We start from the raw sequence: 27,015 nt of genomic DNA on the forward strand, positions 1-27,015 counted from the left end.
TGGTAAGAAATGGACGTACATTACTGGCTAAATACACAGCAGGATGTTAAACCCCTCCCCTCGCTCATTCAGACCAATAAAGGAGCGTAGACGAGTGTTATTGTGTCAAATGTTAATCTGTTTAAAATATTTATTATCGATTCAATTCATAAGGAGAGGAGAGGAGGGGTGGGGGGTCCATGATACATCTCTTTACTCCAGTGTACAGCATAACCACAGCTGAAAATGTGTTTCAACCCATAGCACAAATGCATGCAAGTCTGCATGGTCATGTGCAGGTATGTATGTAATATATATATATATATATTAAATACATAATACAAATATATTTATATATACATATACATCATTAAAAAAAAAACACAAAAAACAAACAAACAAACTTGTTGCCATGACTCCTTTACTTGGTTGAAGTTGGGTCACTACATGGTCAGGAAGATAAATGCGTTACTGCCCGACGATGACTGACAATGAAGGTGCCCAGTTCCAACCTTCAGTAAGCATGGTGGTGCTCGAGAGCAGGCTGGTTAAGATGCAAGTGTTCAGCAAAAGTAGATGCCTACCTAGGAAGGTGTGGGAAGGGGCTAAGAGATGTTTAGCCATGAATACATGAATACCCACAGATGATTACGGGGCTGCATTACTTGGGGTGTTTAGGCTAAATAATAATAAAAAAATAATAATAAAAAATAATAATAGAAATGCAATTCCCTTGGCATATAGTTCCACCCTGGAAGGTGCAAGACCCCCTTTTCTTTACACATTTTTCTTTTTTACACTTCACTTTAGAGATCTATTCATGTGCAGTTGTATGTAAACACTATCAATACTGATGATGCGCCCCCCCCCCACACACACACCTCCTTCCTTGTATCTTTTGGTTCAATAACAGACACCCATCAGTTCGTTCCTCCCTCAACATTGGGGTCAACAGGGCAGGACAGTGCCTAATAAGGGCTGGTGTGTAACTATACATAAGATCATGCCTTTCCGTGCTGCAAGAACAGGAATAATCACGAAAACCTGGATAAAAAGACCAGCAAGAGCTAGAACACCGAGTAGCCGGAAAGGTGTCCGGCGATACAGATGCTGCTCATAACCCTGGATATCCAGACCCGGGCCGTATGCAAATCCCACAAGTCCAATTTCAGCCGTCTTAAGGACAATCACCATGGCAACGGTTGACTAGCGAGTGAAGTAGGGGTGGAGGGGGTCCTTCTACAGCAACATTGCTGAAGAGCCGTTCCACATCACGGCCGTTTTCTTTTTCCTGGCAAACGTAAGGAAAGAAAATAAAAAAGGAGGCCTGGAGTATGTAAGACTTCCGTGAAATGTCAGCAGGAGGGCTGTAGCTGGAGGCTGCAGCCCTACAAGAGCCTGGTAGCTGTTCTATCACCGAGACCACAGAGGAGAGGAGGGGGGGGAAAGCTTGGCAAAAACAAAACATAAAAAAAGGGCCACCAGTTCAGTTTGATGGATCCATCAGTTGATTCCAATCTGATTTTATTTTTTTTTTCTTTTAAATTCCTGAAGAGTATTTATGAAGATGAAGATGAATCATCTCATGAGTTGTTGGCAGTCACAGAACGTACGACGAGGAAGAAGAAAAACAAAAACAAACAAACAAAAAAAAGGTCTGCACTTCTCATCACTCCATTCTAGACAAAAATAAATCTATCCCATCAAACCAAAAAAATCAAAGAAGGGGGAGAAGAAAAAAAAAAAAACAAACAAAAAAAAGCAAGGAAACAGACGTCACTGGAAGAGGAACTCGTAATGCATATATAAATCTGCACGTTGTGGTGGCCATGTCAGCTTGCAGGTCCTTCGAGAAAGAAGGAGGATCTTTTATTAAATACCACATCTGATGAATTCCACATAAAACTCCTTAATTCTAATAAAATCTGTACATTTTTTTTCCTTTAAAAAGTCTTTATGATTTGTATTCGTCCAAAAGGGACGTCTTTCCATTTCACCGTTACTGTTTCTTTATTAATCTTTCTCTGGTCTTAATTTACTTGATCGTAGTCCTTTTCTGTACGGATTTTGCAGTGAAGGCTGCCGTCGATTTGTTGGTTTTGTTTCTTTTTTTCATTTCTTTGTTTTTCTTTTTTCATTATTTTTTTTTCTTTTTTTTTAACCCACTAGCAGCACTTTTTCTTCCGTTTGCTGTTCTTGCTGAGCTTGACCACGTCGTTCTGTTGCTGCTGCTGCTGTTTGGCCACGGATTCTTTCTTTGCCCTCAACACCAGCTCCGTAATGCAGTTAAACATCTGTGGGACACAAAAGGAGAGCACACACATACAGGGTCACTATTCTGCCTCTCTCGCAATGCTCAAAGTGCAAGACGTGTACATTATATTATTGTAGAACTGAATAAGTGTTTGTTGACAACAGTAGCTTAGTTAAACGGTCATATTTTGATGGCTACATGGTCATATAGCTGACCTATATGGACAGCCATGAAAAGAAAAAGAAAAAAAGGAGGGGGGGGGCTCTCTGATCTTACCCATTACCCCTGCTTTACACTGAAGGGACAAAAACAGGGATCCAATCCATCAAACCTGGAGCCTGGAACACAATACATTGCTGCTACACCGTGTCGCATCCCCTAAAGCTGCAGCACTCACCTCCTCCACGTTAATGTTCTCTTTCGCACTCGTCTCGAACAGGCGGATGCCCATCTGCTCTGCAAACTTCTGTGCGTCGTTCGTCTCCACTACTTTAGAATTGGGATCGTCGTTCTTATTACCCACTAGAGAGAGGAGCACGTGAGGACACAGAAAGCATGTAAGATTACAGCACTTCAGAAAGTATGGTGTAAATATAAATATATACACAGTGTAAATATCTGACCTAAAACAATTTGATCATTTTACTCTTCTCAATTGTTCCAATTGCAAATTGCAAAAAAACTATTTTTTTTGCTATGTTTGAAATGACCCTATTACTATATTCTGACCAAAAACTGAGGACATACCTTACTGCATATCATTATAATCAACATGAACATTCTTATCCAGACCGATTCCCAAGCATTTGTATGCCTCTAAATCAGACCATTATAAAGAGGTTCATGTACAGTAAAATGAATAAAAAAAAAAGAATGAGGCTTCTGGACTGAGGCCATTGACTATTACTAAGCACACCCTTGACTTACGACACAGAGAGACAGCAGAGTTGACCTCACCTAATATTCGACATACGTCATCGCAGTTCTGATTAATTTCATGCAGCCATCGTTTGACGTTGACGAAAGATTCGGCACTGGTGACATCATATACTACTATGACCCCGTGGGTTCCTCTGTAATACCTGGTAAATGAGAAGGAGAGTAGGTGAGAAAGAAGGAATGAAGAATCAGCAGGGTCATGATGATTAACCTTACCGAACTACCGTTCTCTCACTTTTCTAAAGTTGAACCTTCACCAGATGTGTTTTAAACTACCTGATATGTGCTTCAGTTGTCAAATGTGTGTATTTGTAGTAAATAAGCCGCTGTTAACCTTCAAAGTTAGAAGTTCTGCATTTGCACAATAAACACTGTTTACACTCTGCAGCTCTTCATGCAGACCGATTTCTTCATACATAGTCACCGCAAACCTTACAGTGCTTAAAGCCTTCATTATATACATGATGAAATGTTAAATGTTTTTATATTCTATGCACTTGACAGAGGAATAAGCCGCAAATCTACATAAAGTCCCCGCCATGCCAATAAATAAGTAATAAAATAAGTGAAAAATATCATGATATACCATGAAACTGCCAGAATTGTAAAATAATGCTGTGGTACACATTTTTCTTGCTAGAGATGTTACGATGCAAATATTGATACTTGAGCATTGGCTGATAAACACAGACCTAACATACACTCAGTACACTTTATAAGGAGCATTACATTACATTAACGAAGCTACTCAAGATGTTGAAAACATTCCCCACACCATCATCACAACCACCTCCACCAGTATGGATTGTTGACAGAAGTGGATTGACGTGGTCTTCTGCTCCTGGACGTGTTGTGCATTCTGAGATGCTCTTCTGCTCACCACTATTGTACGGCGTGGTTATAGGAGTTACGATAGCCTTTCAGCTCAAACCGGTCTGGCTGTTCTCCGCTGACCTCTCTCATCAACAAGGCTTTAACATCTGCAAACTGACACTCGCTGGATGTTTTATCGCACTCTTCCAGCTAACCTGAGAGACAGTTTCGCTGGAAAATCCACTACTTTAACTTTCTACGAAGTGTAAAAAAAAAAAAAAAGAAAAAAAAGAAGGTGTACCGAAAACAAGACCTCACACATGCATTGAACGCAGTGGTGGTGCTCCCCCCCCGGGCCACTTCATGCCAGAGTGAAACTCCGACTCCGGCAAGAGGTTCAGAGCAATCGACGTATAACTGTGGAGGAGTTAACCTCTATAACAATACACCATCGGCCACTTAATACAGTCCATGAGACAATGTCTTGCTAGTGTCATCTCCCACTGTTAAAATTTGACACAAAATTAGATTTGTCCATTTCCCCTCCAATATCTGAATTTTCTACCCATCGATTACCAATATTCCATCTCTATTTCTCACTCACAGAGGCAGGCTCTTTGCACTCTCATTAGTGATCGCTACTGCATAGCTTATGCCCTTGGGCAATCACACTCACTTGCTTTAAACTGGACTTTGGTCAGATTTACTAAAGTCATGTACAGAACCAATGACATTCACACAATCATCAACCAGAACATTACACTCGGTCCTACAGATTTTCCGCTTAACAAAAATCCAGGCTTTCAGCTCAGGTCACATCTGTTGGGGGGAAAAAAAGCTTGTTGCTTAGTAAAGATCTACTATCTTTAAAAAAATTAAAAAAAAAAAGAAAAGAAAGAAAGAAAGAGCTGGTGAAGTTTAGCAGAGCTCTGATGGAGTGGTTTCATTCTCAGTCCGGCAAGGGCAAAAGCAGAGCAAGACTAATGAGAGGCTTCAAAAGATCCCTGAAGAACTCAATTAGCAAGCAGTCGAACCTTGCTGAAAGCCCAGCGCAACCGCCTCCCACTGGATTTCCACAACACTGCACACACGAGTTTCCGAGGAGTCTGACTTTGGAAAGATATTGGCTAATTATTGGCTTCTGCATAAAGGAAGTTAAGGCTGAATCAGCATCTGCTTACTAGGAGTTTGGCCCTGCATTTATATATGCTGCATTTCTTGAACGCTTTTGACTGTTCGCAGCTGACTGGTAAAATTATTATTGGTCTTGCATTACAATTATGCCAACCAATCTCCGGGCATCCTTTTTACCTCCGCTGTGTATTTTACTTTTCATCAAATGGCTCAAACGAACCAAGCCTGCTGCAGACATCTTTAATGTATCCAAGCGTTAATTGGAGAGGATAAGAAAAAGATTTTAAACTAGTGACGCTTATGACGAGCCCAGGTCAGGCAGACCTCTTAAGACAACAGGTTCGTGAGGACCGTTTGTTGCTTTGACAGTCCAGGGTCAGCCCTTTTTCTGTATCTACAGGAACAGTTTGTCGAATTCTTTCACGCAGTGGTCTCTATGGCCGAATTAGTGCTCAGAAACCAGAATTAAACAGGAGGGGAAAGAAGAAAAAAACAAAAAGCATTGTCGTTGATTTTTCTGATGAATCATCCATTGAACTGCATCCCAATCGCCCAATTGCAAATAGTGCAGAAGACCTGTTGGAACCCACTTGGATCCAAGATTCACCCCCAAAAAAACATGGTTTAGGGTTACATCCAGTATGGGGATGAGTGAGAGCTCTGCAGAGTGGATGGCAACATGAACAGCCTGAAGTCATTGCCAAGACATATGAATGCAGTCCTCCAAGCTCATGGAATTCATACACGATATTAATTATTTTTCCCAAGGCACTATGACTTTACATTCTAATGTTACTGCAGCATGTTTGTGTATTTTATAATACAGTACATACATTTAAACATTATAATTGTATAAGACAAGACTTGTCCGAGCAAAATCTGACCTTTCTGTCCTTATCAAATAATAAATATATAAAATCAATCAAATGATCTATCTATAAAAATATAATTTTCCAACAAAGCAAGGTCCATAAAACAAACAAACAAACAAACAAACAAACAAAACACCACAAGATGGTTGGGCGAGTTTGGACCACTCTTTCCACATAAGTGGAAGCTATTATGTAGCTTGGGGGGAAAAAAAATAAGGGGGGGGGGGCAACTCCACATTAATGCCATTAAAAAATATTTTAAAATACATACAAATATTGCTGTTAGTGTTCAAAAAGTAAAAAGAAAATTATAAAACAGTTCTGCTATAACCTAATCATCCTGTTATCTGTCCAACTAAAGGCTTCACAGTTCAGACAGGAAACACAATCGGTCGGCCACATGGCAACATCTGTTAAGCCAGCTGAGCAAGTGACTCATGCAGTAATCAAACTTCCTATGGGTCTCACCAAGTTAAATTTACCATTACTTTGTCAAATTAGCAAAAAACTAAATTAAATAAATTAAATAAAAAGTAACATGCACTCATGTTTAGAGCATTCATGGATCTGGCTCATATTTTAAACCTTAAGTAAGAGAACACCTTACCCTACAACTTCATTTTGCTTTCTGGCAAATACACCAGACAAGCAATTTAATCCTCATAATTACATCCTTCTCACTGTTGACAGTCAATAGCAGGATAATACATGTTTACTGGGTTTCCTCATGGGGGGCCAGCTTAGATGTTCTCTCCACATTTCCAAGAGCAGTGCTGCAAAGTCTTACTTTAAGATTTGGCAATACTCAAGCAAACTAATCACTAAAATGATGCCCTTCTCTGCCAAAAGAGCAGAATTAAACTCACACAAAGTAACTCATACCAGAAGATCAGCTCTGGATCATGCGTACATTTTAAGGCCCAGCAAACATAGGAAGCATCAGTTGTTACTCACGTGGAGGTGATGGTTCGGAAGCGCTCCTGGCCTGCTGTATCCCAGATCTGTAGCTTCACCTTCTCTCCATTGATCTCTACTGTTCGAATCTTGAAGTCGACTCCTATAGTGGTAATATAGCTACCTGCGACACAGCACGTGTAGAGAGGTCAGATCTGAATTTTCACAATGAACCACCATTAACATAAACTCTACACCCCCTACAGTCCTTTGAATGTAATAAAAGCAAGCAACAGCTTACCTGAAAATGTGTTGTCTGCAAACCGCAGAAGAAGACTGCTCTTCCCCACACCTGTGCCAAAGGGAAGAGAGAGACAAGTTTTAAATCTAAATGAACACACACAAAAAGACAGACAGCAAACAACATCTGAGCAACAGGTCACATTGTGTACTGGCTGAATATGTGGAAACTTAATCTACCAGTGTACTGAGATACACTTAGCAGGATCGTGCTTTTCAGTTTTAGACTAATTAAATACATCATTATATATTTCTATTTTGTATATCTATTTTGTGTGCCTCTTGACAAGCAGTGCATTTTCTTCATCCAGCTGACTGAAAAGTGTGTCATTTTAGGGCTGGGCAATTCATTGAAAACGAATCAAACCAGACCTTCAGGACCTTATAGCGACATAATCTTGCCCACGCCAGTTATTGTATTTGTCTACTTTGCATATTATTACGCGTCTTACAGCAATGTGTAATTCAGACGCATCACAGATAGCACAAGCGGTGTTGCCAGCACACAGGCACTCCCCAAAGGCTGGACCCTGGGCTGTTTAAGGCCCACCTGATATAAAGGAAACCGTGACTGCTACTCAGCTACAGCCCAGTCACACACAAACAGATTTACTAACTTACATATCAATACCTCTCTCCCTCTCCCTGCCTCTCCCAGCACACAAAAACTCGTGGACGGGGTGCCAAACACTTTCTGAACACGCTACGGTAATGTTGAGAGACTGCACTTTAAGCATGTTTAGTGTTCAGTGCGGTTAGTGTTCATAAACTTTGCTAAATATGTGTAATAGTAGTAAAATAAGCCACTGTTACAAAGCCTATAATGAAATGTCGATTTTAAATAAATATTACATGCTTTTTGCCCCATGCTGCCCACTACTAGGAAAAACAAGGGAAGGGCTGATCAACAACTGTTACAATACTTAAAAAAATAATGTTTTGAATGGTTTCTGCAACTGTTTCACATCAACCGATTCCTTCGAATATTATTTTGTGGGGCAAGGTAAACCTTACAGTACTCAAAGCCTTCATTTTATACATGACGAAATTAAAATTGTACATTCTTTCTACTGATGAAAATAGAAAAAGAGGCATAAACCTATATAAAGTCTCGTTACTCAAATGGAATAAACAAATAAAAATACTGTGAAGAAGCATGAAACCGACAGAATGGTAATAAATATATAAATATGTGTGTTCATGTATTGTCTCCTTAAGAACACACTACAGCAACCGAGCCAAGTTAACTTGTACCAAAGAAAACCGCTGAGTCCTTCATCAATAAAATAATTGTTCTGTTCTCAAGGTAAAAATATTGAATTAATCGTGATCATGATTCGAGGTCATGTATGTTATGTAGATGTAGACAGGTTTAACAGAAGATGATTTTTTTTTTGGTCAACTACTTAAATCATCATATGTAAATATTGACAGTAATCAGACAGATATTATTCCACATTTTCATTACAGAGGTGTGTGAGAATTCCCTCAATATTAAACTTGCTTTAAACAGCATCTTGGTGGCTTTAATACATCACATAAAAATATTTGCATTTCACTAATCATTTCTTCTGCTGCAAATATTTAAAAACTTAATTTAGGTAAAGTATTGAATTTATTTTTTACATAATTTAACAACTAGCCCCTCAGTTTGTTACAATGAACCCCACCTATAGACCCATTATGATTGCATGAGTTTATGAGAGAGAACACCTGTAATAAAAAATTTAATTGAAAAAATATAAAAATAATCATACTAATAAGTATGTTTGTACGCGTGGTCACATGAGTACACTGTCCAGTAGAAGACAGACAGGCTCTTATTCAATCATCGCTTTATCATATCATAGCATTGGATCACTGATGGATACGTGCCTCAAGTCCTCTTTAAACAATGTATGATGCCTTTAACCCTGCCCTGGGGAGGTGGGTAAAGTCGCTGAGGTTTTTTTTTTTTTCTCCTCCCCCATTCCTTCCAGCACTCACAGTACATGCCCAATTGCCAATGCGCTTCACCACATCCTATTAATTTTAATGGCGAGAGCGGTGCATGATTAGTGGCGCCGCCTCTAGAGCAGCATCGCCGTACGGTGAAAAGTTCAGCAGAGTTCAACTATATGCAAGTGAGTATGGCCGCTGAATCGCGTCTAGCCACGGCAGAATCTGGATTTCCAGTATTAGAGTAGAATACAATATAAACATCCTAAAAATAAGGTCCCCTATACAGAAACAGCTACATGCAGCAAGTCAGGAAACCTGGCGCAGCCAAACGCGCTGAAAGCTGAAAGTGGACGCATATCATCACAATGTGGACACAAGTATGAGTGGACACAATCCTGTCAAATTGCTGCTACCTACATTGCTTTCCTACACCAGTGGTTTCTTTTTTTTTTCAGGACACTGCAAATTGTTGAACTGGCTGAGCGCAATGCTGACTGGTCTTCATGTTAGTTTATCCTTTTTAACTACCAACGCAGCAACCCAGAGCACAAACCAAGAGTCCAGACAATCAATCCAACAACATTAACCTAGCTTCTCCCACCGTAAAGAAACACACGTTTCTTTCAGATTTACAGACATCTGGAGTAAGTCATGCATTGTGTTCATTTGATTTTATGGCCAGAGTTCCCTTTGTTGTCATTTCATGGGGGACAATAAATAAATAAACAAACACAATCCAATCAAAGAAGACCGATTACTGAGGTCCTCGCTGGGAGATGGTAAGTGGTTCAGGTGATATCAGGAGACCTAAGCAGCTGTCTTAGTCAGAGAGCCTGGTAAGTTGTTCGACAAGTGTAACTCGGTGTAGATGTCCCGCTTGGGCTGAGTCCCGAATGAAAGGCAGCGGAACGAAAACAAACCCTTGTCCAAGGCACTTTCTCCAGGCCGTGTCAGGACCAACAGACATGCAAGGCAAGCACTGGAGACTGAGGAGGAGGTGGGGGGGGGGGGGGGTATGAGAACAGAGGTACAACTGAGGTACAACCAACATCACCTCCGCTGACAACTGATGCTCTTAGCTCATAAGATAACTCACTCTGCTCTTTACTTTGAGACGGCATGTTGAGACTGCCCTACTGAACATCAGCGCAAAAGGAGGACGACGGTGCAAAACAGATTCAGGGGAATTCCTGTCTACACATATGGCTTATGTGGTATCTTCCGAGCCAACTTCAAGTGTTGCTAAGAGAAACAAGTGTTCACTCACTGCGAGACAGACTGCTTAAGATGACAGATGCAGACCAGTCTACTTGTTTGGACTTGCAGAGCAACAACCACTTCAGCTTCACAGACTTTAGCTGAGGGTAGTGCGTAGTGCGTAGTGCAGCTAGAGGATGGCTAATATGGGAATTAGAGAAATGTAATCTCGCAAAACTTAAAGATATCTCCATAATACACAACATGACATATTCTGAGGTTCGGTAAAAAGCTAAATCAGACCCAATGTGCTGTAAATATTTTGTCCCCCCACCCCCACCCACACAATAACTATGATAACCGCATAATAGGCCATCATGCAATTATCTTCTTGTTGGTAGGTGGTTTTAATTTGGCTGGTGACATGTAACGATTTCAATGTGTACTGATGAACAGACTAGTGAAACTCAAAACTCATGGAAATCACAGTCACAAGGCAGAGTAATGGTTGAAAGACCTGTGCTTGTAACAGTGCAGGGCTATATTTGCAACTTTATGCTTATAAAGCATGCCTTTGGCCAGGATTACTGACAGAAAAGCTACCACTGACTGATGCACTTTATCCATCATCCACTATACCATACACTGCCCACCACTAAACACAGCTGTAGCAGAACAATCAGGCGGCAGGTACCAATGAACCCAACACTAACGACACTTAGGGACTAAAGCCGTGCCAGTTACTGAGGCAAGCACCAACTGTCAAAACCGTCCCCGTTTTAACTGGGACCAGGCCAAGTCTCAGTTCTATACCACAGAACCATACTATTAGCGCACTTTCATTAGGCTGGAGCGCATCTATGGCCTAAATAATGGGCCACAGTGGGCATGCAGCAGCTCGGGAACACTGAGGCCTGTGTATTACCAAAGGAGGGTGTGTGGAGGGCGGCTCCCTGCTATTGTGGACACAGCCTGTGGATGGGCTGGTGCCAGATGCGGCGTATGAAGGGCCACAGTACCGCAGGCCCACTGGTCAGGGCTGGACAAGCTTGACGATGGACAGCTGTGTCTTCGTACCTAAACCCAACCTTGCACTTGAACCTCGCAGCTGCTGAAGTCTCAGCCACAGAAACCACAGCCTCAGTCACGGGGGTTAACATCTATACAAAATATGACATTACAGTATATATGCTTGGTCCTGTTGACATGCAGGCGTGTCCTTGCAGAAGGTGTAAGCATGAATGGGGCTGGGATAGAGACACCACACACATATACACAATCCACTGACTTGCAGCTTCACTATTGTGCAAAAAACCCAAGGTGTGATTATGTACGCATGTAAACACACCCCATATATACACACACACACCCATGCACAGGGTGATATTTGCCTGTGCCAGTCCTGCAACCCCTCATAAAAAAATATAACAGTGGACCTTCAGAAATTCTTAAAGGATCATCTTAAATATCCATATTTTGTTTTTTTTTTTTCCTAATCCATAAAACATTCCCAGACCAACAATTTCTCTAGCAATATTTAAAAGCACGTCAACCTCATTCATTTTTGCCTAAATAAGCAGAAACAACAGCCTTTCACTTTCAAGAAGCAAGGCATAAATCCCAGTTGTGGAGAAACACACAGCTAGCTGTTAGCCACGTTAGCTAGCTAGCTGTTATGTTTGGGTTGACGGCTGCGGTGATGTTACGGCGCAGATGAGCCGTGTTGTACAGTCTCGGGAGAATTACACGCAGAGATTTCAGCTTTAAAAACATTTCATATATATTTTCTTTTTTACATTTAAATGCATACTGCTGCCAACAAACCATTCACAGCCGTAGCGAATACTGACAGAAAGGAGCTATAGCTAGCTCTAGCGACCATATCCGGCCTGACTGCTAGCTAGCACCTAGATGTGCCCAACCCTGAATCAAGCCCCTTCAGCTTTCCTCGGCTGAAAGCAAAACAAATGAAAAAGCAACAATGACCGAGCCACGTCTTGGTCAACGCGGACACGGGGGGTCTCAATGCCCTTGTTATGCTCGTATTTTGTTACTCGACCCCGAAAATCGCAATCGCAGCGCAAGGCCTGCTTCCCGTGGCGCGTCCGCGGCATCGCTTACCGCTGTCCCCGATGATCAGCAGCTTAAAGAGGTAATCGTAGTCCCTGGCCATGCCGGTGGTTTGGCTGAAGCCCCGCTCCTACGCTAACGCTGTGCCCGCCTCCTTCGCTCCGGCTCATCCGCCGAACCCCTTCTCTCGCTCCGTGAAGCTGCCAGACGGTCCGCCCGCCCGAGAACAAGAAGAGGTCGTTTTGTCCGACGGGCCCCAATTCTTTCCAAAAGCCGGCGACTGCCTTGCTCTTTTTTTTCTCTTTCCTCTCCTCGGGGTTTCGCGGTGTCAGCACTCCTCTCCCTTGCAGTCCCTCCACAGGCGGAAACTCCGCTTCCTTGTCTCGGCCACTTAGCTTTAGCTTAGCTGCTAAGAGCGCCCAGCCCTGCGCCGGCCGCTCACTCAGTGCGCAGGCGCGAACCACGTTTCACGTAACGGTAGCGAGAGTAAAGTTTGAATCAGTACCCCGAACCGATTCTTTAGGCAGGGTCCCGCTTCAATTAATAAAACGTCTACGAATCGGGTTTGTTTCAGTGAGTGTATGTGTGGGCCGAAATGAAAATGAAATGTATAATATACTATATGATGTATGATTTTCGATTCAACGACTGGTCTGCTCGCTACGTTTGCTGCTAGCTAACTAAGCGAGTCACCAACGTGTTTCACTTAGCTAGCTAGCTTAGCGCGGGCTCACACATCACAACACACACAGCAGAGAAAGGACACTGATACTGTATACAGTCATTAAATATCTGACATTATAATACCCAATGAATACATACTTATAAAAATATTAAATATTATTGTTGCATTATCGCATTCAGACAATAGCATAAGAATGTGCGATGTTAACTAAAAAAAAAACTCGATTCAGTAGAATCGAGTGATTCTATTCGACTTATCGAAAAAAAAAACACGATTCAAAAGAAAGATTCGTTCACGACTAGTTGACTCGGTTCGATCAGTTCACCGAAAACTGTCTGTTTCAGTTAGTCGAATAGAAGACAAACACAAGGACTGTCGCTGTGTAGTATTTACGATACTGGAGTAGAGTAGCTAGATGGTTCTCAGTTTATTCCGTTATGAGCAAAAGGACAAGCTTGCTACACAACCATCGGACAGAGTTTTGAAAATAGCCGGTCCGAAAGAATGATTCGTTCACGAGAAGGGAATCTGTAATCAGCCGCTGGTCAATCCCCGTCAAGCCCATACACATTCTTTCGGCCTATAAGCCATTTTATGTAACAAGGGTCTGTAGCTAACAGTTTAAACACGCTGGGGGATTCTCAGTACAAAGTAGGCCAAGGTCGGACTGGTGCACTATGTAGTACAGACTGCCGAGGACGGGAGCACGCTGTACGGTCATTTTAGGTGCGCAGTGCATTCTGGGATATTTGGCCCTTCCAAGTCCTCACGTGTCCTAACGCAGCCTCGATAACACGAGAGGAACAAGAACACATCCGGGCATTCGGACCGTACTTTTGTGATTAGTAGTATATAGTGATTCATTAATCACTAATCACCCCCCCCCCCCCCCCCAAACCTTTTAGGATAAAATACTCCCATAATCCAAGTACAATTAGTCAGACTGTGAATCTGAAGGAAAGCTGATAAAAACGAAGGCCAAAGAAAGAAAGAAGCCACAGAGTCCAGCGACTAAGACAGCATCAAAAGCTGTGCAGACAACTGGCCATGTAACATATGCCCTCTCTTCACTGGCTTCCTGTAGCTGCTGCCCGCATCAGATTCAAAACCCTGACCCTGGCCTACGAAGCCGAGAACAGACCAGCCCCTCCGTACTTAATGCCAGTGGTCAAAAGCCGATCAGTACCAAGAGCCCTTGAAGCTTAAAGCACGGCTCTGCTTGACCCGCCATCCTTTAAAATCCACGAAGGACAAGCGTCCAGGCTTTTTTCTGTGCTGGCGCAGAAGTCGTGGAACGAACTTCCCCTGGGGTCACTCACGGTCTTTAAATGCCAACTGAAGACCCATCTATTTAGAGAGTACTTGGGCAAAGTGTAGTGGCCTCCGTATTGGCCTTTGTATTCAGTAGTGTCTTAGCTAAAAGGTATTTAAACAGCGCTCTTTTGTAAGTCATCAAGCACTTTTGTAAGTCACCCTAAATAAGTGTCTGCTAAATGCCTCAGTGTAACTGGCCAGTATAGAAAGGAGGCCAGAAATCATGTCCGGACTTTGCCAGAAAAATTGTCAATTTAGACAAAAATCATCAAAAATTCAAACTGCTATGTATGGGCCAAACATGACACTGCCTATTCTTCAACAAACCACTCCAAAAGCAATGCTTTTCCACAGTGAGAACTGGGCATCTTGTAAAAACTGAAGGACCGATAGATGGATGGTGCCAACAGTGCAATATTGCAAGATAACCTGCTTAGGACAACACTTATTTAATTGTTTAATGTATACCAGATGTTGTACTGTACCTAAACCTACTCAGTCATATTTACTGCCTATTTCTTTCCTGCAGTTGAGGCTTAATTATTGTATCTCAGGAAAGTAGAAAAACCTTTTTCTAACATACTTGTTTGTGTATATCAGTCATATCTGCTGCAATACACCAGCTTTATGAAATAACATATGAAGCCCTTCAGTAAGGTTGTATCAGAGGAGAGCAATAAGCACATTTATTGGGTGCAGATCACAATTTGTAAAAGCATTAAGATGCAAAACCCTCCAACATCCGTAACCTTGTTACAGTGTCTGCGATTCTGTAATGGTGTAAAACAGAACTGTTAAAGTCAAAGAATTTATTAAAGCAAGTTTTGTACTTTATTTTTACAACCAACATTAAAGGACAGAGCACTGATTATAAAACCAGTGTTTTCTCCTTTGGGTTGCCCACCTCTCAACACACACATACACACAGGAGGAAGGGTGGGGGGGGCATCACAATACTAAAGAAAACAGTGGTGCTCGTCATGTCATAATTCAAAAGGGAAAAAGAAAGCTATCGTAAAATAATTGGCACTAATCAGAACCTATTTTGCGTTTGCAAAAAATGAAAAATGAACAAAAACAAAATTACCAACAAAAGTTTCAGTTTATGTCAGATGCGGAGTACAGTAATTTTCTGGGGTGATTCCTCTTCTCATAAATGACATGCTCATTCAAAGTTAGCCTTGGTGGTGGTGGTGGGGGGTGTGAACATGTGCATGTGTGTGTTACTGCATCACTCTTTACATGGTAGATGCAAGAATTTTGTTTATCACAACAGACTGTTCTTTGAGAACATTAGGGACAGCATAACTGCATCTCAGACAAGTGAGCTGATTGGGCAGATCACGTGAGGATGGTGTCGTCGATTTCTTCATTGGAGTCGGGCAGGCCTGAGATTTTCTTCAGCGACCGACGGTAACATTCGGATAGCAGCTCATTACTGGCTGAGTCTAGAATGGCACTGATACCCTGGAACAAAACACAAACGGCAGATCGGTGGTTTAGATCAATGAAATTCAACAGTGTTTTTGAGATTAAAATGAATTTGTTTTAAGTATAAATATGTTTTTATAACCTATAAAACATGACTTATCTATGTAAACAGAAGTGAATAAAATGGTAGTAATGGTTAGTTGTACATCGTAACATTCATCACATGATTCTAATTATCCTTAACACTAATCTATGGGTTTTTACCAACAGGTTACAGTCAGTTGTTTGTTGTTTTTGATCTAGTGTTTTTATTTACGTTTTAAATTTCTGGCATTTGCTTGATGCTCTTAACCCAAGCAACTTACATTGTTCCACAGTCATGTTCCACAGGGGAGTGTAGTGTTAGGAGTCTTGCCTAAGATCTCTAACTGGTGTGGTGTAGCGTAGTGTGCCTGGCTGGAGAATCGACCCTTAAGTCTGCTTAAGAAGATTTCTTTAAGGTTCTCCCAAGAGCTAGTAGTGAGGTATGGAGTACTACATGAAGTGTCTTTTGAAGCACATAGATCAATATTACTAAGGGGAACCAGATCCATTCAGTTCTGCACCATCATTTCTGGGTGTTTATTTAAAAAAAGATGAATCAATCATTTGCAGTACTTTGAGGTTGAAGTTTCAGTTGTAAAAGGACCACATGGTTTCGAGGTGAGAGTCCTGCATTATCTAATAGTAGATACCACCAGCAATACATCTCTCAAGCGTTTTTCACATGCACTTTTCCATGGGTATTTAACAGTAATCGAATAGGAAGGAATCCAGTGTGAACACAAAGCCACAGATGGAATAAAGGCAGACCTGCCAATTTGCCTAAACAAGACCTAAAACAATTCCTAGAAAATTACCAAAGGGGCTAATGTGCATGCATGGCAGTCTCTGCGCAAAACGCCCGAGGACATCACATCGTGTTTCCTGGGATGTTCATGGCAAACAAACACTACATCCCGCTGCATTACTATTTAAGTGTTCCATATGTTTAGAGCCAAAACATTGCCACTAATGTCCAGGGTTTTGAGTGAGAAAGGGGCTTTGTTCGTCTGTGTAACTGACCTGCATGCCCTCCTCTCCCAGGCGGAGCCGGAGAAGACTGACAATGGTGTGCTCGCTCTGAGAGCGGACGCTGGTGTTCTTATCTTTGGTGTTGTCCAGCAAGGCTTTGATGAGGGGCTTACTGAGAGAGGGCTCCAGAGCTGGAGTGTCTGCCTCCTTAAACACCCACCATAATACCCTCTCAGTCACCAGGCGGATATCACTGGACTGGTTCTGCAGACACTGGAGGAGGAGGCAGAGCAGAAAGAGGTTAGCAGTTTCTAGTGTGTAGGAATTAAGTACATTTACTGAACTACACTTACACCCCCCCCCCCCCCCCCCCCACACACACACACACATACAAGTAAATTGTGGTTGTTTCACCCTCCTTGCAGCAGGGTGGGGTTTGTATCAGTGGGGCTCCTGCTTTGAGGGTCGATAGCGAGCGTGCAGGGGGGTGGAGCCTACTGAGGCTCCAACTGGCTTCTACTGAGGCTTTTCTGCCTTAGCCCTTGCATGGCGACCAGTGGGGCCGTTAACATTCAAAAGGTTGCCCCACTCAACGCTATTGGCGTCCAGAAACCCCAAGTTATTGCTTTTTCCCCTACCGATCCATTTCCTCTTCTCTATGACCCGGAAATTGATTGTGGCGCCATCTTGCTGCCTGTCCACATACCGGAGGAGACTAAAGAAGCCGCTTAAATTTTCCTCTCGAAGCGGCTTCCAGCGGAGGATACATGAAAGTATCCTACCCATGAAGTCTTTCAAAGATTTTAGAGTGACATCACTGAATGCATGCCCAATAGAGAAGGCAAGACATGTTTAAACATATATTAACTAGGATCCTTATCTAATACAATTAGAAATAAAGCAGTAATATAAATGTAAAGTTTAGATAAACTAACACACTCCCCTGCTTATTTGTCACCTGGCTTATATATTGGAACTGAGCTTATAATGTTCTTTATGCAGTTGACACAACCGCAAGTACTGTATGGTCAAGGCCCCATTTCAAAATATATTTTATATAGATTTAAATATATAGAGATTTAAATAAATAAATAAATTGTTTTGTATATATTTCATTTATATATATTGAATTCACAGTTAAATGGACAGAATTGTCATGTATGTTCTGCTCTGCGCAACAGCAGTGATTGGCTGGGCAGTACTAGAGGTGCGCAGAAAGCTAGTTTATCCAATTACTGCTCCTTTTCTCCATTCCTCCTGCTCATCTCCTTTCCTCGATCAGTAGGAAAGGAGGAGGAGGAGAGGAGGAGGAGTAGCAAAGGTTTCTGAACGCAGCCAGGGAAAAATTCTCTCCATTTCATCATTGATGTCGGCGGAGTTACAGACACAGTGGGACTGAATTTTCCTGAAACCTCTTGGGAGCGCACAAGCATTGGCATAAAATAGTACTTGTTGGACAATCCAAACGCTACAAGGAGTGGGGTGAGTGAAAACTAAGATAACGCAGATTCTAGCAAGTGTCATGTAGCTAATATAACACTAACCTTGATAAACTGACTGATGATGCGAGGTGAAACTGCTTCTCCTCCGGCCGATCTGAGCTGGTGTCTCATGAGGTAACCCATCGCCCTGATGCCACTGCAAGCTATAGGAATCTACAGAGAAAGTAAGCATGAGAAAGTAAGCATGAAAGCATTCAGAGGGGGGGAAAAAAAGAATATACAAATTTAACTGATGTCCAACATGTACAGATGTGTCTTTATGACCATCAAATCTGCATTGTTACTACATGTTAGTATGGTTCCCAGGACAGCAGGGAATTGTAAAGTAGGAGAAAATTACTCTGTCTGCAGTGGCGCTGGATAAGATGGCCTCCAGCACGGTGGAGTTGTACTCTGGAGCACACAGCTGTTCTGGAGCAGACTTCACTGCTAAAGCGAGAGCCAAGCTGCGGCCATGGCGTACCATCCAGTCCACTCCTGAAATGTCCGCTGCGGGGGCAAGGTTTAACATGGATCAGTGCAAAGGTCCTACATAGGAACAGTAGTAAAGCGTATGTGTTTTAAAGGTGGTAAATTAAAAAATCTTTAACAGTAAAAACAATAAAGATCTTGTGTATTGTTTATTTTCTATTTGTAAATAGCTCCGACAATACAACTAATCTGAATCCTCAAGAATTAATTTATTATATTGGTATTAGCTTCTCTTTAGCACGTTTTGGCCAACAATGGTTCATGCACTTGTGCAGATACATTTGGCTATCTGGAGTGCCAACCAACCCACAGACTAAAACTTTACTGAACTTTAATGAGTTAAAAATAAATAAATAAATAAATAAATAAATAAATAAAAGTGCCAATTTAGCAGGTACAGCAGACCACACCTGGGAGAGAGAGGGTGAGAGATATGAAAGAGTATGAAGTAACTTTTAGCTGGCTAGTGCAGAGGCAAAGGATAACTCAGCTGAGCAGAGTAACATAAGACTGGGGTGATGTGAGCAGTGGCTCATTATCATTTAAAAGTATCAGTTAACACAAACCTAAACAGGGCTGTTTAGACAGGGTTGAAAAGGGTGTTGTGGAATAGGTATTTGGACCAAAGCTTGTCATGATCATCTCATTAAGACCCCAAAGAGCCTGACCCCAGGGTGTTAACTGGAAAAACGGCATGTCACCTTTACCACAGACAAGAAACCTCAGAAGCATCAAAGCAGGGGTGATAAAGCCAGAAACCAAAACCATGCTCAGACTAAAATTCAGGAGCAGCTGCTGTGAAATTCTTTAGTTCACAGATTTGAACTATGCAAATGTAAGTGAAAGCCATTCTGACAACTCTGCCCACTCTGCCACTTAGAACACAGACCATCACCAAGCTGTGGAATCTGCAGAAATCAACATGTTTTACATAAAATTCTATATGGTCTAAAAACTATATGATTGCAAACACTGCATTTACATGAACCATTTCACCCACCTTTCAAACACCATGAAATAAATCCAAATATGAGAAAATGAAAATTTCCACCACTCAAGAAACGTGGCAGTTTCTTCTCTTAGTTCAGAATGGCTCATAAAACACTGTATTTGTGGGTTAAGTATAATGAACTGGTGTGGTGCTTTGTTGGGAAAGTACAAACCTAAATTTAATGTAAAATCTGCATGTAATGTAATACTGCTGGTTTAATGCATCAGAAATTCCTGTCAGGCATCTAAGTCAACTTCAGAGGACATGTATTGCTTTCCACAAGGAATCTTTTTAGTTTGATAAATGTGCAAAAATGCCCCCCAAAAAATCATCAGTGTGAGGGAAGTTTAAATTATCCGGCAATAAGAAATAGGCTCCATGCCACACATGTGATAGGTTGCCATTATGCCACAAGAGGCACCACAGGTTGGAGGATTAGTCATCTCATCACCTACTGGACATACTTGTAACGAGCATATCTAAAATTCTGGTTAATTATGAAACCAGTGAGATTTTGTATTTGGATGCATGTTCTGAAACCTTACGTCAGTCTCAAAATATAATCCTGCATCCTTGCAAAATATCAGAAACCAAATCCCAAGATCTCAAGATATGTAATTTAGTTAAGTATGAATAAATAAGCCTCAAGTGTACTGCATGCTATATATCTTTACTTTATTCCAACAGAGAACGCAGGTACACAGTGCTGTGCGTGCTTACCCAGTACATGCTGTTGTAACACAGTCCTCAACTCCTCTTCAGACAGGAAGGCACACAGCACACCAACACACCCAGCAGAGGCCATTCGAGTAGCATCCTAGCCGTACGCACACAAACACACACCAGAGCTAAGGTGACACGCTTACAAGACCACATCCTGGGTGGTTTCATACAATATTTGAAAATAAGAAATTAATAATAAACATAGAGCTCTTTTCACAGAGATCATCATTTCTTTACACAACTACAAGTTTAATGATGCTCATCAGCCATGATAAATGAAACTAAAAAAAACAAAAAAAAAACTGTATTACCATTAAGACATTAGCCTGCATTTCAACAGTAGCAAGATTTTAAACATGTCTAAATGGGCATACAATACATGTCAAGTCCACAGGCTTGACGGTAATGAACACTGAATACAAGGTTTGTATTAAAGTAAAAAAAGGAGTTAGAAACAAACTTGCTAAATAATGCAACAAATGAACTGCCTTTAACTTATTAAATGATAAAGACATTAATTGACATGTCCTGAACCATAATATTTGTCATTGCTCTCCATCTCCGAATTGCCATGCTTTAAAATAGTCATAAAATAGCTTCACACAAAAGTTTGAGTAAACTGGTTCTTATTACTACTTACAATTTACATATACATCCTGTCTGTGGCTACCTACACAAACAGGATGGCCAGGGCCTTTTTTTAAAAATTTTTTATTGTCATTCACACCACCGCTTTGGGATTAAAGTGCACAGTCAAGATTAGGGGTGAAGTGTAAGTGGCTGAATTTACTGATGGCAGCTGAGCTGAGAAGAAGAGATCTTGTTGTGCTTGAACACTAGACAAGACATTCAACTATTTATAGACTTGTATAGTTGTATACAAGTGAGTGTACAGGAGGATGGCATGGTGAGCAGACACCTTAAAGTATGCAGCAAGTCAAAAACAAGTGATGTACACCCTGCAGTGGGCCGTCATACCTCATCATGCCCCAGCATTCCTAGTAGCGTGGTAGTGATGTTTTTCTTGATGGTGGGATCAACCTTTGCCCCAGCGCCTTGAATGACAAACCTCAGGGCTTGAAGCATCGTCTCCCTAAATAATATAGCAGAACATTCATACTGTTACATTTTAAATATTTGCTGAAGTCTAGGTAGGTCCCAAAAATTGCCCAGATGCAGATTTACACGCTCATTTTTAACCTTACAATTGTGCCCTAGAACGAACTTATGGTGATCTCATGAAACAGTTGATGAGCTTTGATCTGATTGGCTGGTTTTCAGGCCCCTGCAACTTATCCAGAATGCAGCGGCATGGGTTGTTTTCAACATTTCTAATTTCAGCCATGTCACTCCGCTGCTGCGTTCTCTTCACTGGCTTCCTGTAGCTGCTGTCCGCATCAGATTCAAAACCCTGACTATGGCCTAAACATTTAATAATCAACACTTATCTTCCCATCAAGTAATAATAATAATAATAAATAGACCTCATTTACAACAATAAATAAATAAAATCAGATAAAAAAAACTGATGAACTTTATGCTTAGCCTTTCTATTGCAGTATCCAGCTGCCTAAAACATTGATAAAAAAAAAAACAAATGTAATATTAGCCTAGGTGTAATAAACAACAAGACAATATTAATATTACAAAAAGAATGACAAGGAGCCTCCAATTATGTAAACCAAACAATCCTGCTTTATAAAACTCACTCAACCTGTTATGGCTCACCATGTCAACAGTGATACCCAACCTTAAAAACAAACAGTTAACTTGTTGAATAAAATAATAACTCCTTCATTGGTATTTAACCATTAAAACATATGTACATCATAATCATATGAGGTCAGTAACAGCTTCCTTGTACAAAGACATAGCAGGGTGGGGACTGCCAAACCAATCTGCGTTACAGGTAGATAAAACCACAGCACTTCAGCAGGTAGTCAGAGTGGTCAGATGACTGGAGCTCAGGGTGATCTCTCACCAATCCCTTCCCTGGCTAGTGGCCTAATTCACGCAGCAACCCGACGACATGCATTTTCCAATATCTAGCAAAGCCTGGCAGTAAATACAGTTTTCCGTCCTATGGCACATTCAAGACTCCCTTTTAAGAAGTTGTTTGACTCTACCATTGGCAAAACGCCCCGCAAGGTACGAATGAGTACTGCGTAGCTTGTAGCCCACCTGACACCCGAGTCCTCTGCGTTTCGTATGGCCGAAAGCTGCTCAGTGAAGAGCGGGTCTACTTTAGTGTGAATGGAGACCAGCTGGCCCAGAGCCTCGGCTGCCCTCAGCCTCACCGCCCTGCTCGAGTCCTGTAGAGCCTTCAGGAATGTGGTCTGGAGCTGTGGCAGGAAAGGCTTCAGAGCAATACCCACCTATGGAAGAGAAACAAAGAGGAAGCGTAGTTATACAAAAGAGAACGAAAGCTTTTGAGAGTCACGAGCATGTTGAAGGTAAAAGAAATTGGAGAAAGCCAAACCTTGGCAAGCAGAAGGGTCAGAGTCTCAAGCAGAGCAGTCTTCACAGTCCAGGCGAAGCGGTCACCCAGGATACGGATGAGGGGTCCTGTGATGTGGACTACAGAGGGGCGGAGAGCCTCGGCAGAGGTCAGTTTGATGACACCACCTAATGCACGTGCTGCTTCCTCCTTCTGTTCTGGACTACCCGTTAATACGCCCTCTCTCAGTACGGGCAGAATACACGTCACTCCCTGCGAGCAGAGATGAAGGTATGCAGAAAGAGGATAGAATGAGTGGATGTATGAAAAATCATAAAGAAAAAGAAAATAAACATGCAGTACAGTTGCACTCACCTTCTTGGGCAAACAGAAGCCGGGCAGGTGCTCACCCTTGACCTCGGCAGCAGCTGAGCGGATATCTCTGTGCAAGTCGTCTATCAGAGCCAGCTGACTAGCAGCGTCCAATTTCTGCGCACAAGCAAAGAAGGGTTACTCACTTAGCAAATATTACTTCACATTCTATACCAGTGTTCCTTGTGTTGGCCTCCTTCAACATGCCTAATTAAACAGAGAACTTAAGGATTACTCTAGCTCAACTGCAGATTTTAAAGCTTTGATTGAAAAAACAGCTGTGCATCACACAAATATAAGGCTGTTTATGTTAAGCGTGAGCAAGCCAATCGTTTGTCTTGTACCTTGGTGATCGAGTTGATTGTGTCCCAACTCTGACTGAGCACTTCAGTATTGGTGTCGTTGAGCAGACGCATGAGGCCGGAGAGAAGAGTGCGCGTGTGAGCGCTGTAGTCGAGGCGTGTCCGCGAGAAGTACGCATTCAAGATGGTCACAGATGCTTCTCTCATCCCAGCATCTGGCCCCCGTGTGGCCTCCAGGAGATCCTCTATTATGATCCGCTGACCAACCTCATCCTCCACGGACAGAATCACAGTCTGACAGCTGCTCAGCTCCTGTAGAGGAGTGGATACACTTACTAGCAAGTAATACATGTGCTATACACGCTTAAACAAGTTACAGTTTCACCAATACACAGAGCAGTTCTGGGGTCTAAAGCTTGCACTGTTTACAGCCGTTTTAGTGTGCTATTGGTCCTTCATGCCTGGTTCTTTTTATGCTAAGATCAAAGCGGTCCAAGGAAACTGCAGGGGAAACCTATGACAACCGCCATTAAAGCTCAAATATGCAGTAATCCCTGAAATGTCTAACATCGGCAACATCTGCAACCCAATAACAATTATTGATGAACCTAATTTCATTACAAATTATCCTAACCTAAATATAATACATGTGTAATACGGTTTTACATTACTGGTACGAATTGTATTACATTAATGGTTAAGAACATGTGTTACGGGATTATGTTATAATATTAGGTTAAATTACATTTTTTACAAAATTAACAATATTAAGTTCTACAAAGGAATTCCAGAAATGAACACATTTGCACACAATGAAGAACTGCCAGTTCTGATTTATGTGGAGGAAAAAAAAAAGAAAATACACAAACCAAACTCACGGAGATTCAAGATTTTTGCATAACAGCAACACCACACATTAATAAAGTTGTGTGTTTTCTTATTACAGTACTGTTGCATCAGGAAGTAGAGACAGGTGTAGTGAACAATCACTACAAACTGCTGTTTAATGATGCAAGTCTTGCTGGTTTGGTGCCGTTTCACTAGGCTTGGTTTTGCTCTAGTAATGAGGGCTAAACTTACCTGAGGTCCTTCTTCAGTTCCCAGCTTGTCTTTGAGAGAAGAAAGCAGAGCAGGGAGAATCACACCCAGGTGACGTGTCAGTGCATCGCCAGTTACAGAGGACAGGAAGGCCAACACACGCGTGTTCACTGGAGGAGCTGTCAGCTGAAACAAACAAGGTAGAATAAAAACCAGAGAAGTAAGTAAAAAAGTCAAGAAGTCAGACAAAACTATTTCCCCTGTAAATAATACAAATAAACTGAACAAAGTAGAAATGATTTTAATTACATGCAATTTGTAGTAATTTACAAATGTATGTATTCAAAGAAGCCAAGGATTTCTAATCAATGGATACAGACATTTAAAAAAAGGAATGAACCAACCTTGGGCACCAGGTAAGGCAGTACTGATCGACTCTTCACAGCCATAACCTGCTTCAGTCCATCCAGAGCAAACTCAGCTGTCTCTTCATCATCCTGTCAACCAAAAGTTGCATTTGAATATTCTAGTTAAGGTACAGCAGTTCCCTTCAGTAGGAGAAAATAAAGAAAACACACAACAAAAAAAAGACAGCTGTGTAAAAGGCTTAGCTTAGTCTCACCAGTTGTTTAAGCAGGGCTGGGAGGATGTCGTCCAGAGCCTGGTGGCCGATGGTGGCGTGGAGCTGCTCGAAGGTTTTTGCAGCAGCCTCCCGCACCTCCTCCAGAGGGTCGCACAGAGCTTTTCTCACTGTAGGCACTAAAGATTCAGAGAATACCAACACCTACGGAACAAACACATGCAGTTTTGCACTGGAGGACCGAAAATCATACAACATTAAGGGCACAGAGATGATATATATATATAAATTAAATTATTATTTGTAATATACATTGGTTGTACCATCCCTCCTTTTTTTGGAACCGTCACAACAACAAAAAAACGAACAGACATGTTCTGCAAGTCAAACTTAAGTTGTGGGTAGACATTTCCCTGAAGATTTTATATATATTTATATTTAGGGAACTTCTACAGGTTATAGGTTTCTACAGGTTTCAGTAAGTTGTAAAAATGAATTTCTTAAATAAATAAATACTTAAATAAAAAAATAAATCCACTCATCATGCTTTAGATTTAAGCAGAGTAACATACGGCATCTTTGCTGGTGGACTTCATGATCTCGCTGAGGCCGATGCACACTCCCTGCCTCTCGTCGCTCTTATCTGAGCACAAACCCTCCTCCAGGATAGGGATGATTTCTGGAAGGATCTTCTCCCCAAGCTTTCTCACCAGATCTCCCAGAGTACGAGCTGCAATCTGAAGATGAATAGACCGATGAGTCAAAGCAAGCCATCTGAGTCAAGTAATCTATGTGCATTTACTTGCATTTCATTCTTTAAAGCAAAGAAATATACAATCTGACTGGTTTCAAACTGGCTTATTTTTATACAGTCCTGAATGTATGCATGTGTGTACCGTTCTCTTGTCAGGGCAGGTGGATGCCAGGAAGCCCAGCAACAGGCTGAAGAGTGTGGGCAGGATCTCCCGGAGTGTACGTGGCGTGTTAGAAACCACAATCTTCCAGACGTGCAGTGAGGCCTGCCTGACCACCAGCTGAGTGTCCGAGCGGCCCATATAGAGTCCGGAGAGGACACGGTTCCTCCTCTCAGCCCCAAGAGCACCAATAATGGCCTGAGGAGCACAGCACAGATGTTTATCTGCATACTTCACAAACATGTAAGCACATGCCTTCTGACTTCTGAGTTAGTTGCAGCAGAAAACAAGTCTATTATACCTTATTGGATTGCGCTGTGCCAAAGTTGTCATCTTCAGATGCCGTCTCTGTTGTCATCTTACCAGAAACCCCAGAGATGTGGAAAAGCAGGTCTCCTAGCAACTGCACCGAGCTGAACCTAAGGCCACAGATTTTCTTTCTTAGCTTCATCATTCAGAGCTACTGTATCACTATGACAACCACTATCTGCAGTAGGTCGGAGCTCAAAGGGGGGGGGGAGGCTCAAAAAAAGAGTGCTTGTGACCCACCTGATTCTCCAGAGGTCATCAAACAGGCCTTGTTCCAGCTCAGGCAGCAGTAGGGCGATGGCTGTCTCTGCATACATGCTGATGATTCGTTGGCCTGCCCTCAGGGCTGTGTCTCTTACGTACTCGTTCTCATCAGCCAGAGCCTGCACACAAGGGAAAAAACAGAGAGACCACATACTGTAATATTTCTGTCACAGTTCAGGAAGATGTTAGAAGTTTTCCTAATACAGATACTAAAATCTTCAGTTCTGACTCATCCC

General features: G+C 41.8%; 2 protein-coding genes across 2 annotated transcripts in view; both read right to left on the minus strand.

The window, feature by feature from the left end:
- Positions 1 to 97: 97 nt before the first annotated feature.
- rab35b (RAB35, member RAS oncogene family b) lies at positions 98 to 12,841 on the minus strand. The gene is made up of 6 exons (XM_072681980.1): positions 12,445 to 12,841; positions 7,187 to 7,237; positions 6,946 to 7,069; positions 3,191 to 3,315; positions 2,631 to 2,755; positions 98 to 2,273 (listed from the first exon to the last, which is right to left on the minus strand). Exons 1-6 carry the CDS (start codon positions 12,494 to 12,496, stop codon positions 2,145 to 2,147), a joined length of 606 nt encoding a protein of 201 aa, XP_072538081.1. The 5' UTR covers positions 12,497 to 12,841; the 3' UTR covers positions 98 to 2,144.
- A 2,359-nt stretch (positions 12,842 to 15,200) lies between these two features.
- Positions 15,201 to 27,015, minus strand: part of gcn1 (GCN1 activator of EIF2AK4) — a 35,577-nt gene continuing 23,762 nt past the window's right edge. The window contains exons 42-58 of the mRNA XM_072681981.1: positions 26,756 to 26,898; positions 26,508 to 26,625; positions 26,189 to 26,404; positions 25,865 to 26,029; positions 25,335 to 25,496; positions 25,117 to 25,209; positions 24,755 to 24,898; positions 23,717 to 23,986; positions 23,376 to 23,489; positions 23,043 to 23,273; positions 22,745 to 22,938; positions 21,542 to 21,656; positions 20,561 to 20,657; positions 18,719 to 18,867; positions 18,421 to 18,531; positions 16,928 to 17,149; positions 15,201 to 15,859 (exon numbers count right to left, since the gene is read on the minus strand). Coding sequence (XP_072538082.1) covers positions 15,734 to 15,859; positions 16,928 to 17,149; positions 18,421 to 18,531; positions 18,719 to 18,867; positions 20,561 to 20,657; positions 21,542 to 21,656; positions 22,745 to 22,938; positions 23,043 to 23,273; positions 23,376 to 23,489; positions 23,717 to 23,986; positions 24,755 to 24,898; positions 25,117 to 25,209; positions 25,335 to 25,496; positions 25,865 to 26,029; positions 26,189 to 26,404; positions 26,508 to 26,625; positions 26,756 to 26,898 — 2,670 coding nt within the window. The 3' untranslated portion in view covers positions 15,201 to 15,733. The remainder of the gene's footprint in view (positions 15,860 to 16,927; positions 17,150 to 18,420; positions 18,532 to 18,718; positions 18,868 to 20,560; positions 20,658 to 21,541; positions 21,657 to 22,744; positions 22,939 to 23,042; positions 23,274 to 23,375; positions 23,490 to 23,716; positions 23,987 to 24,754; positions 24,899 to 25,116; positions 25,210 to 25,334; positions 25,497 to 25,864; positions 26,030 to 26,188; positions 26,405 to 26,507; positions 26,626 to 26,755; positions 26,899 to 27,015) is intronic.

This window comes from Salminus brasiliensis, chromosome 6, assembly GCF_030463535.1.
Source record: "Salminus brasiliensis chromosome 6, fSalBra1.hap2, whole genome shotgun sequence".
NCBI classification, from domain to species: domain Eukaryota; kingdom Metazoa; phylum Chordata; class Actinopteri; order Characiformes; family Bryconidae; genus Salminus; species Salminus brasiliensis.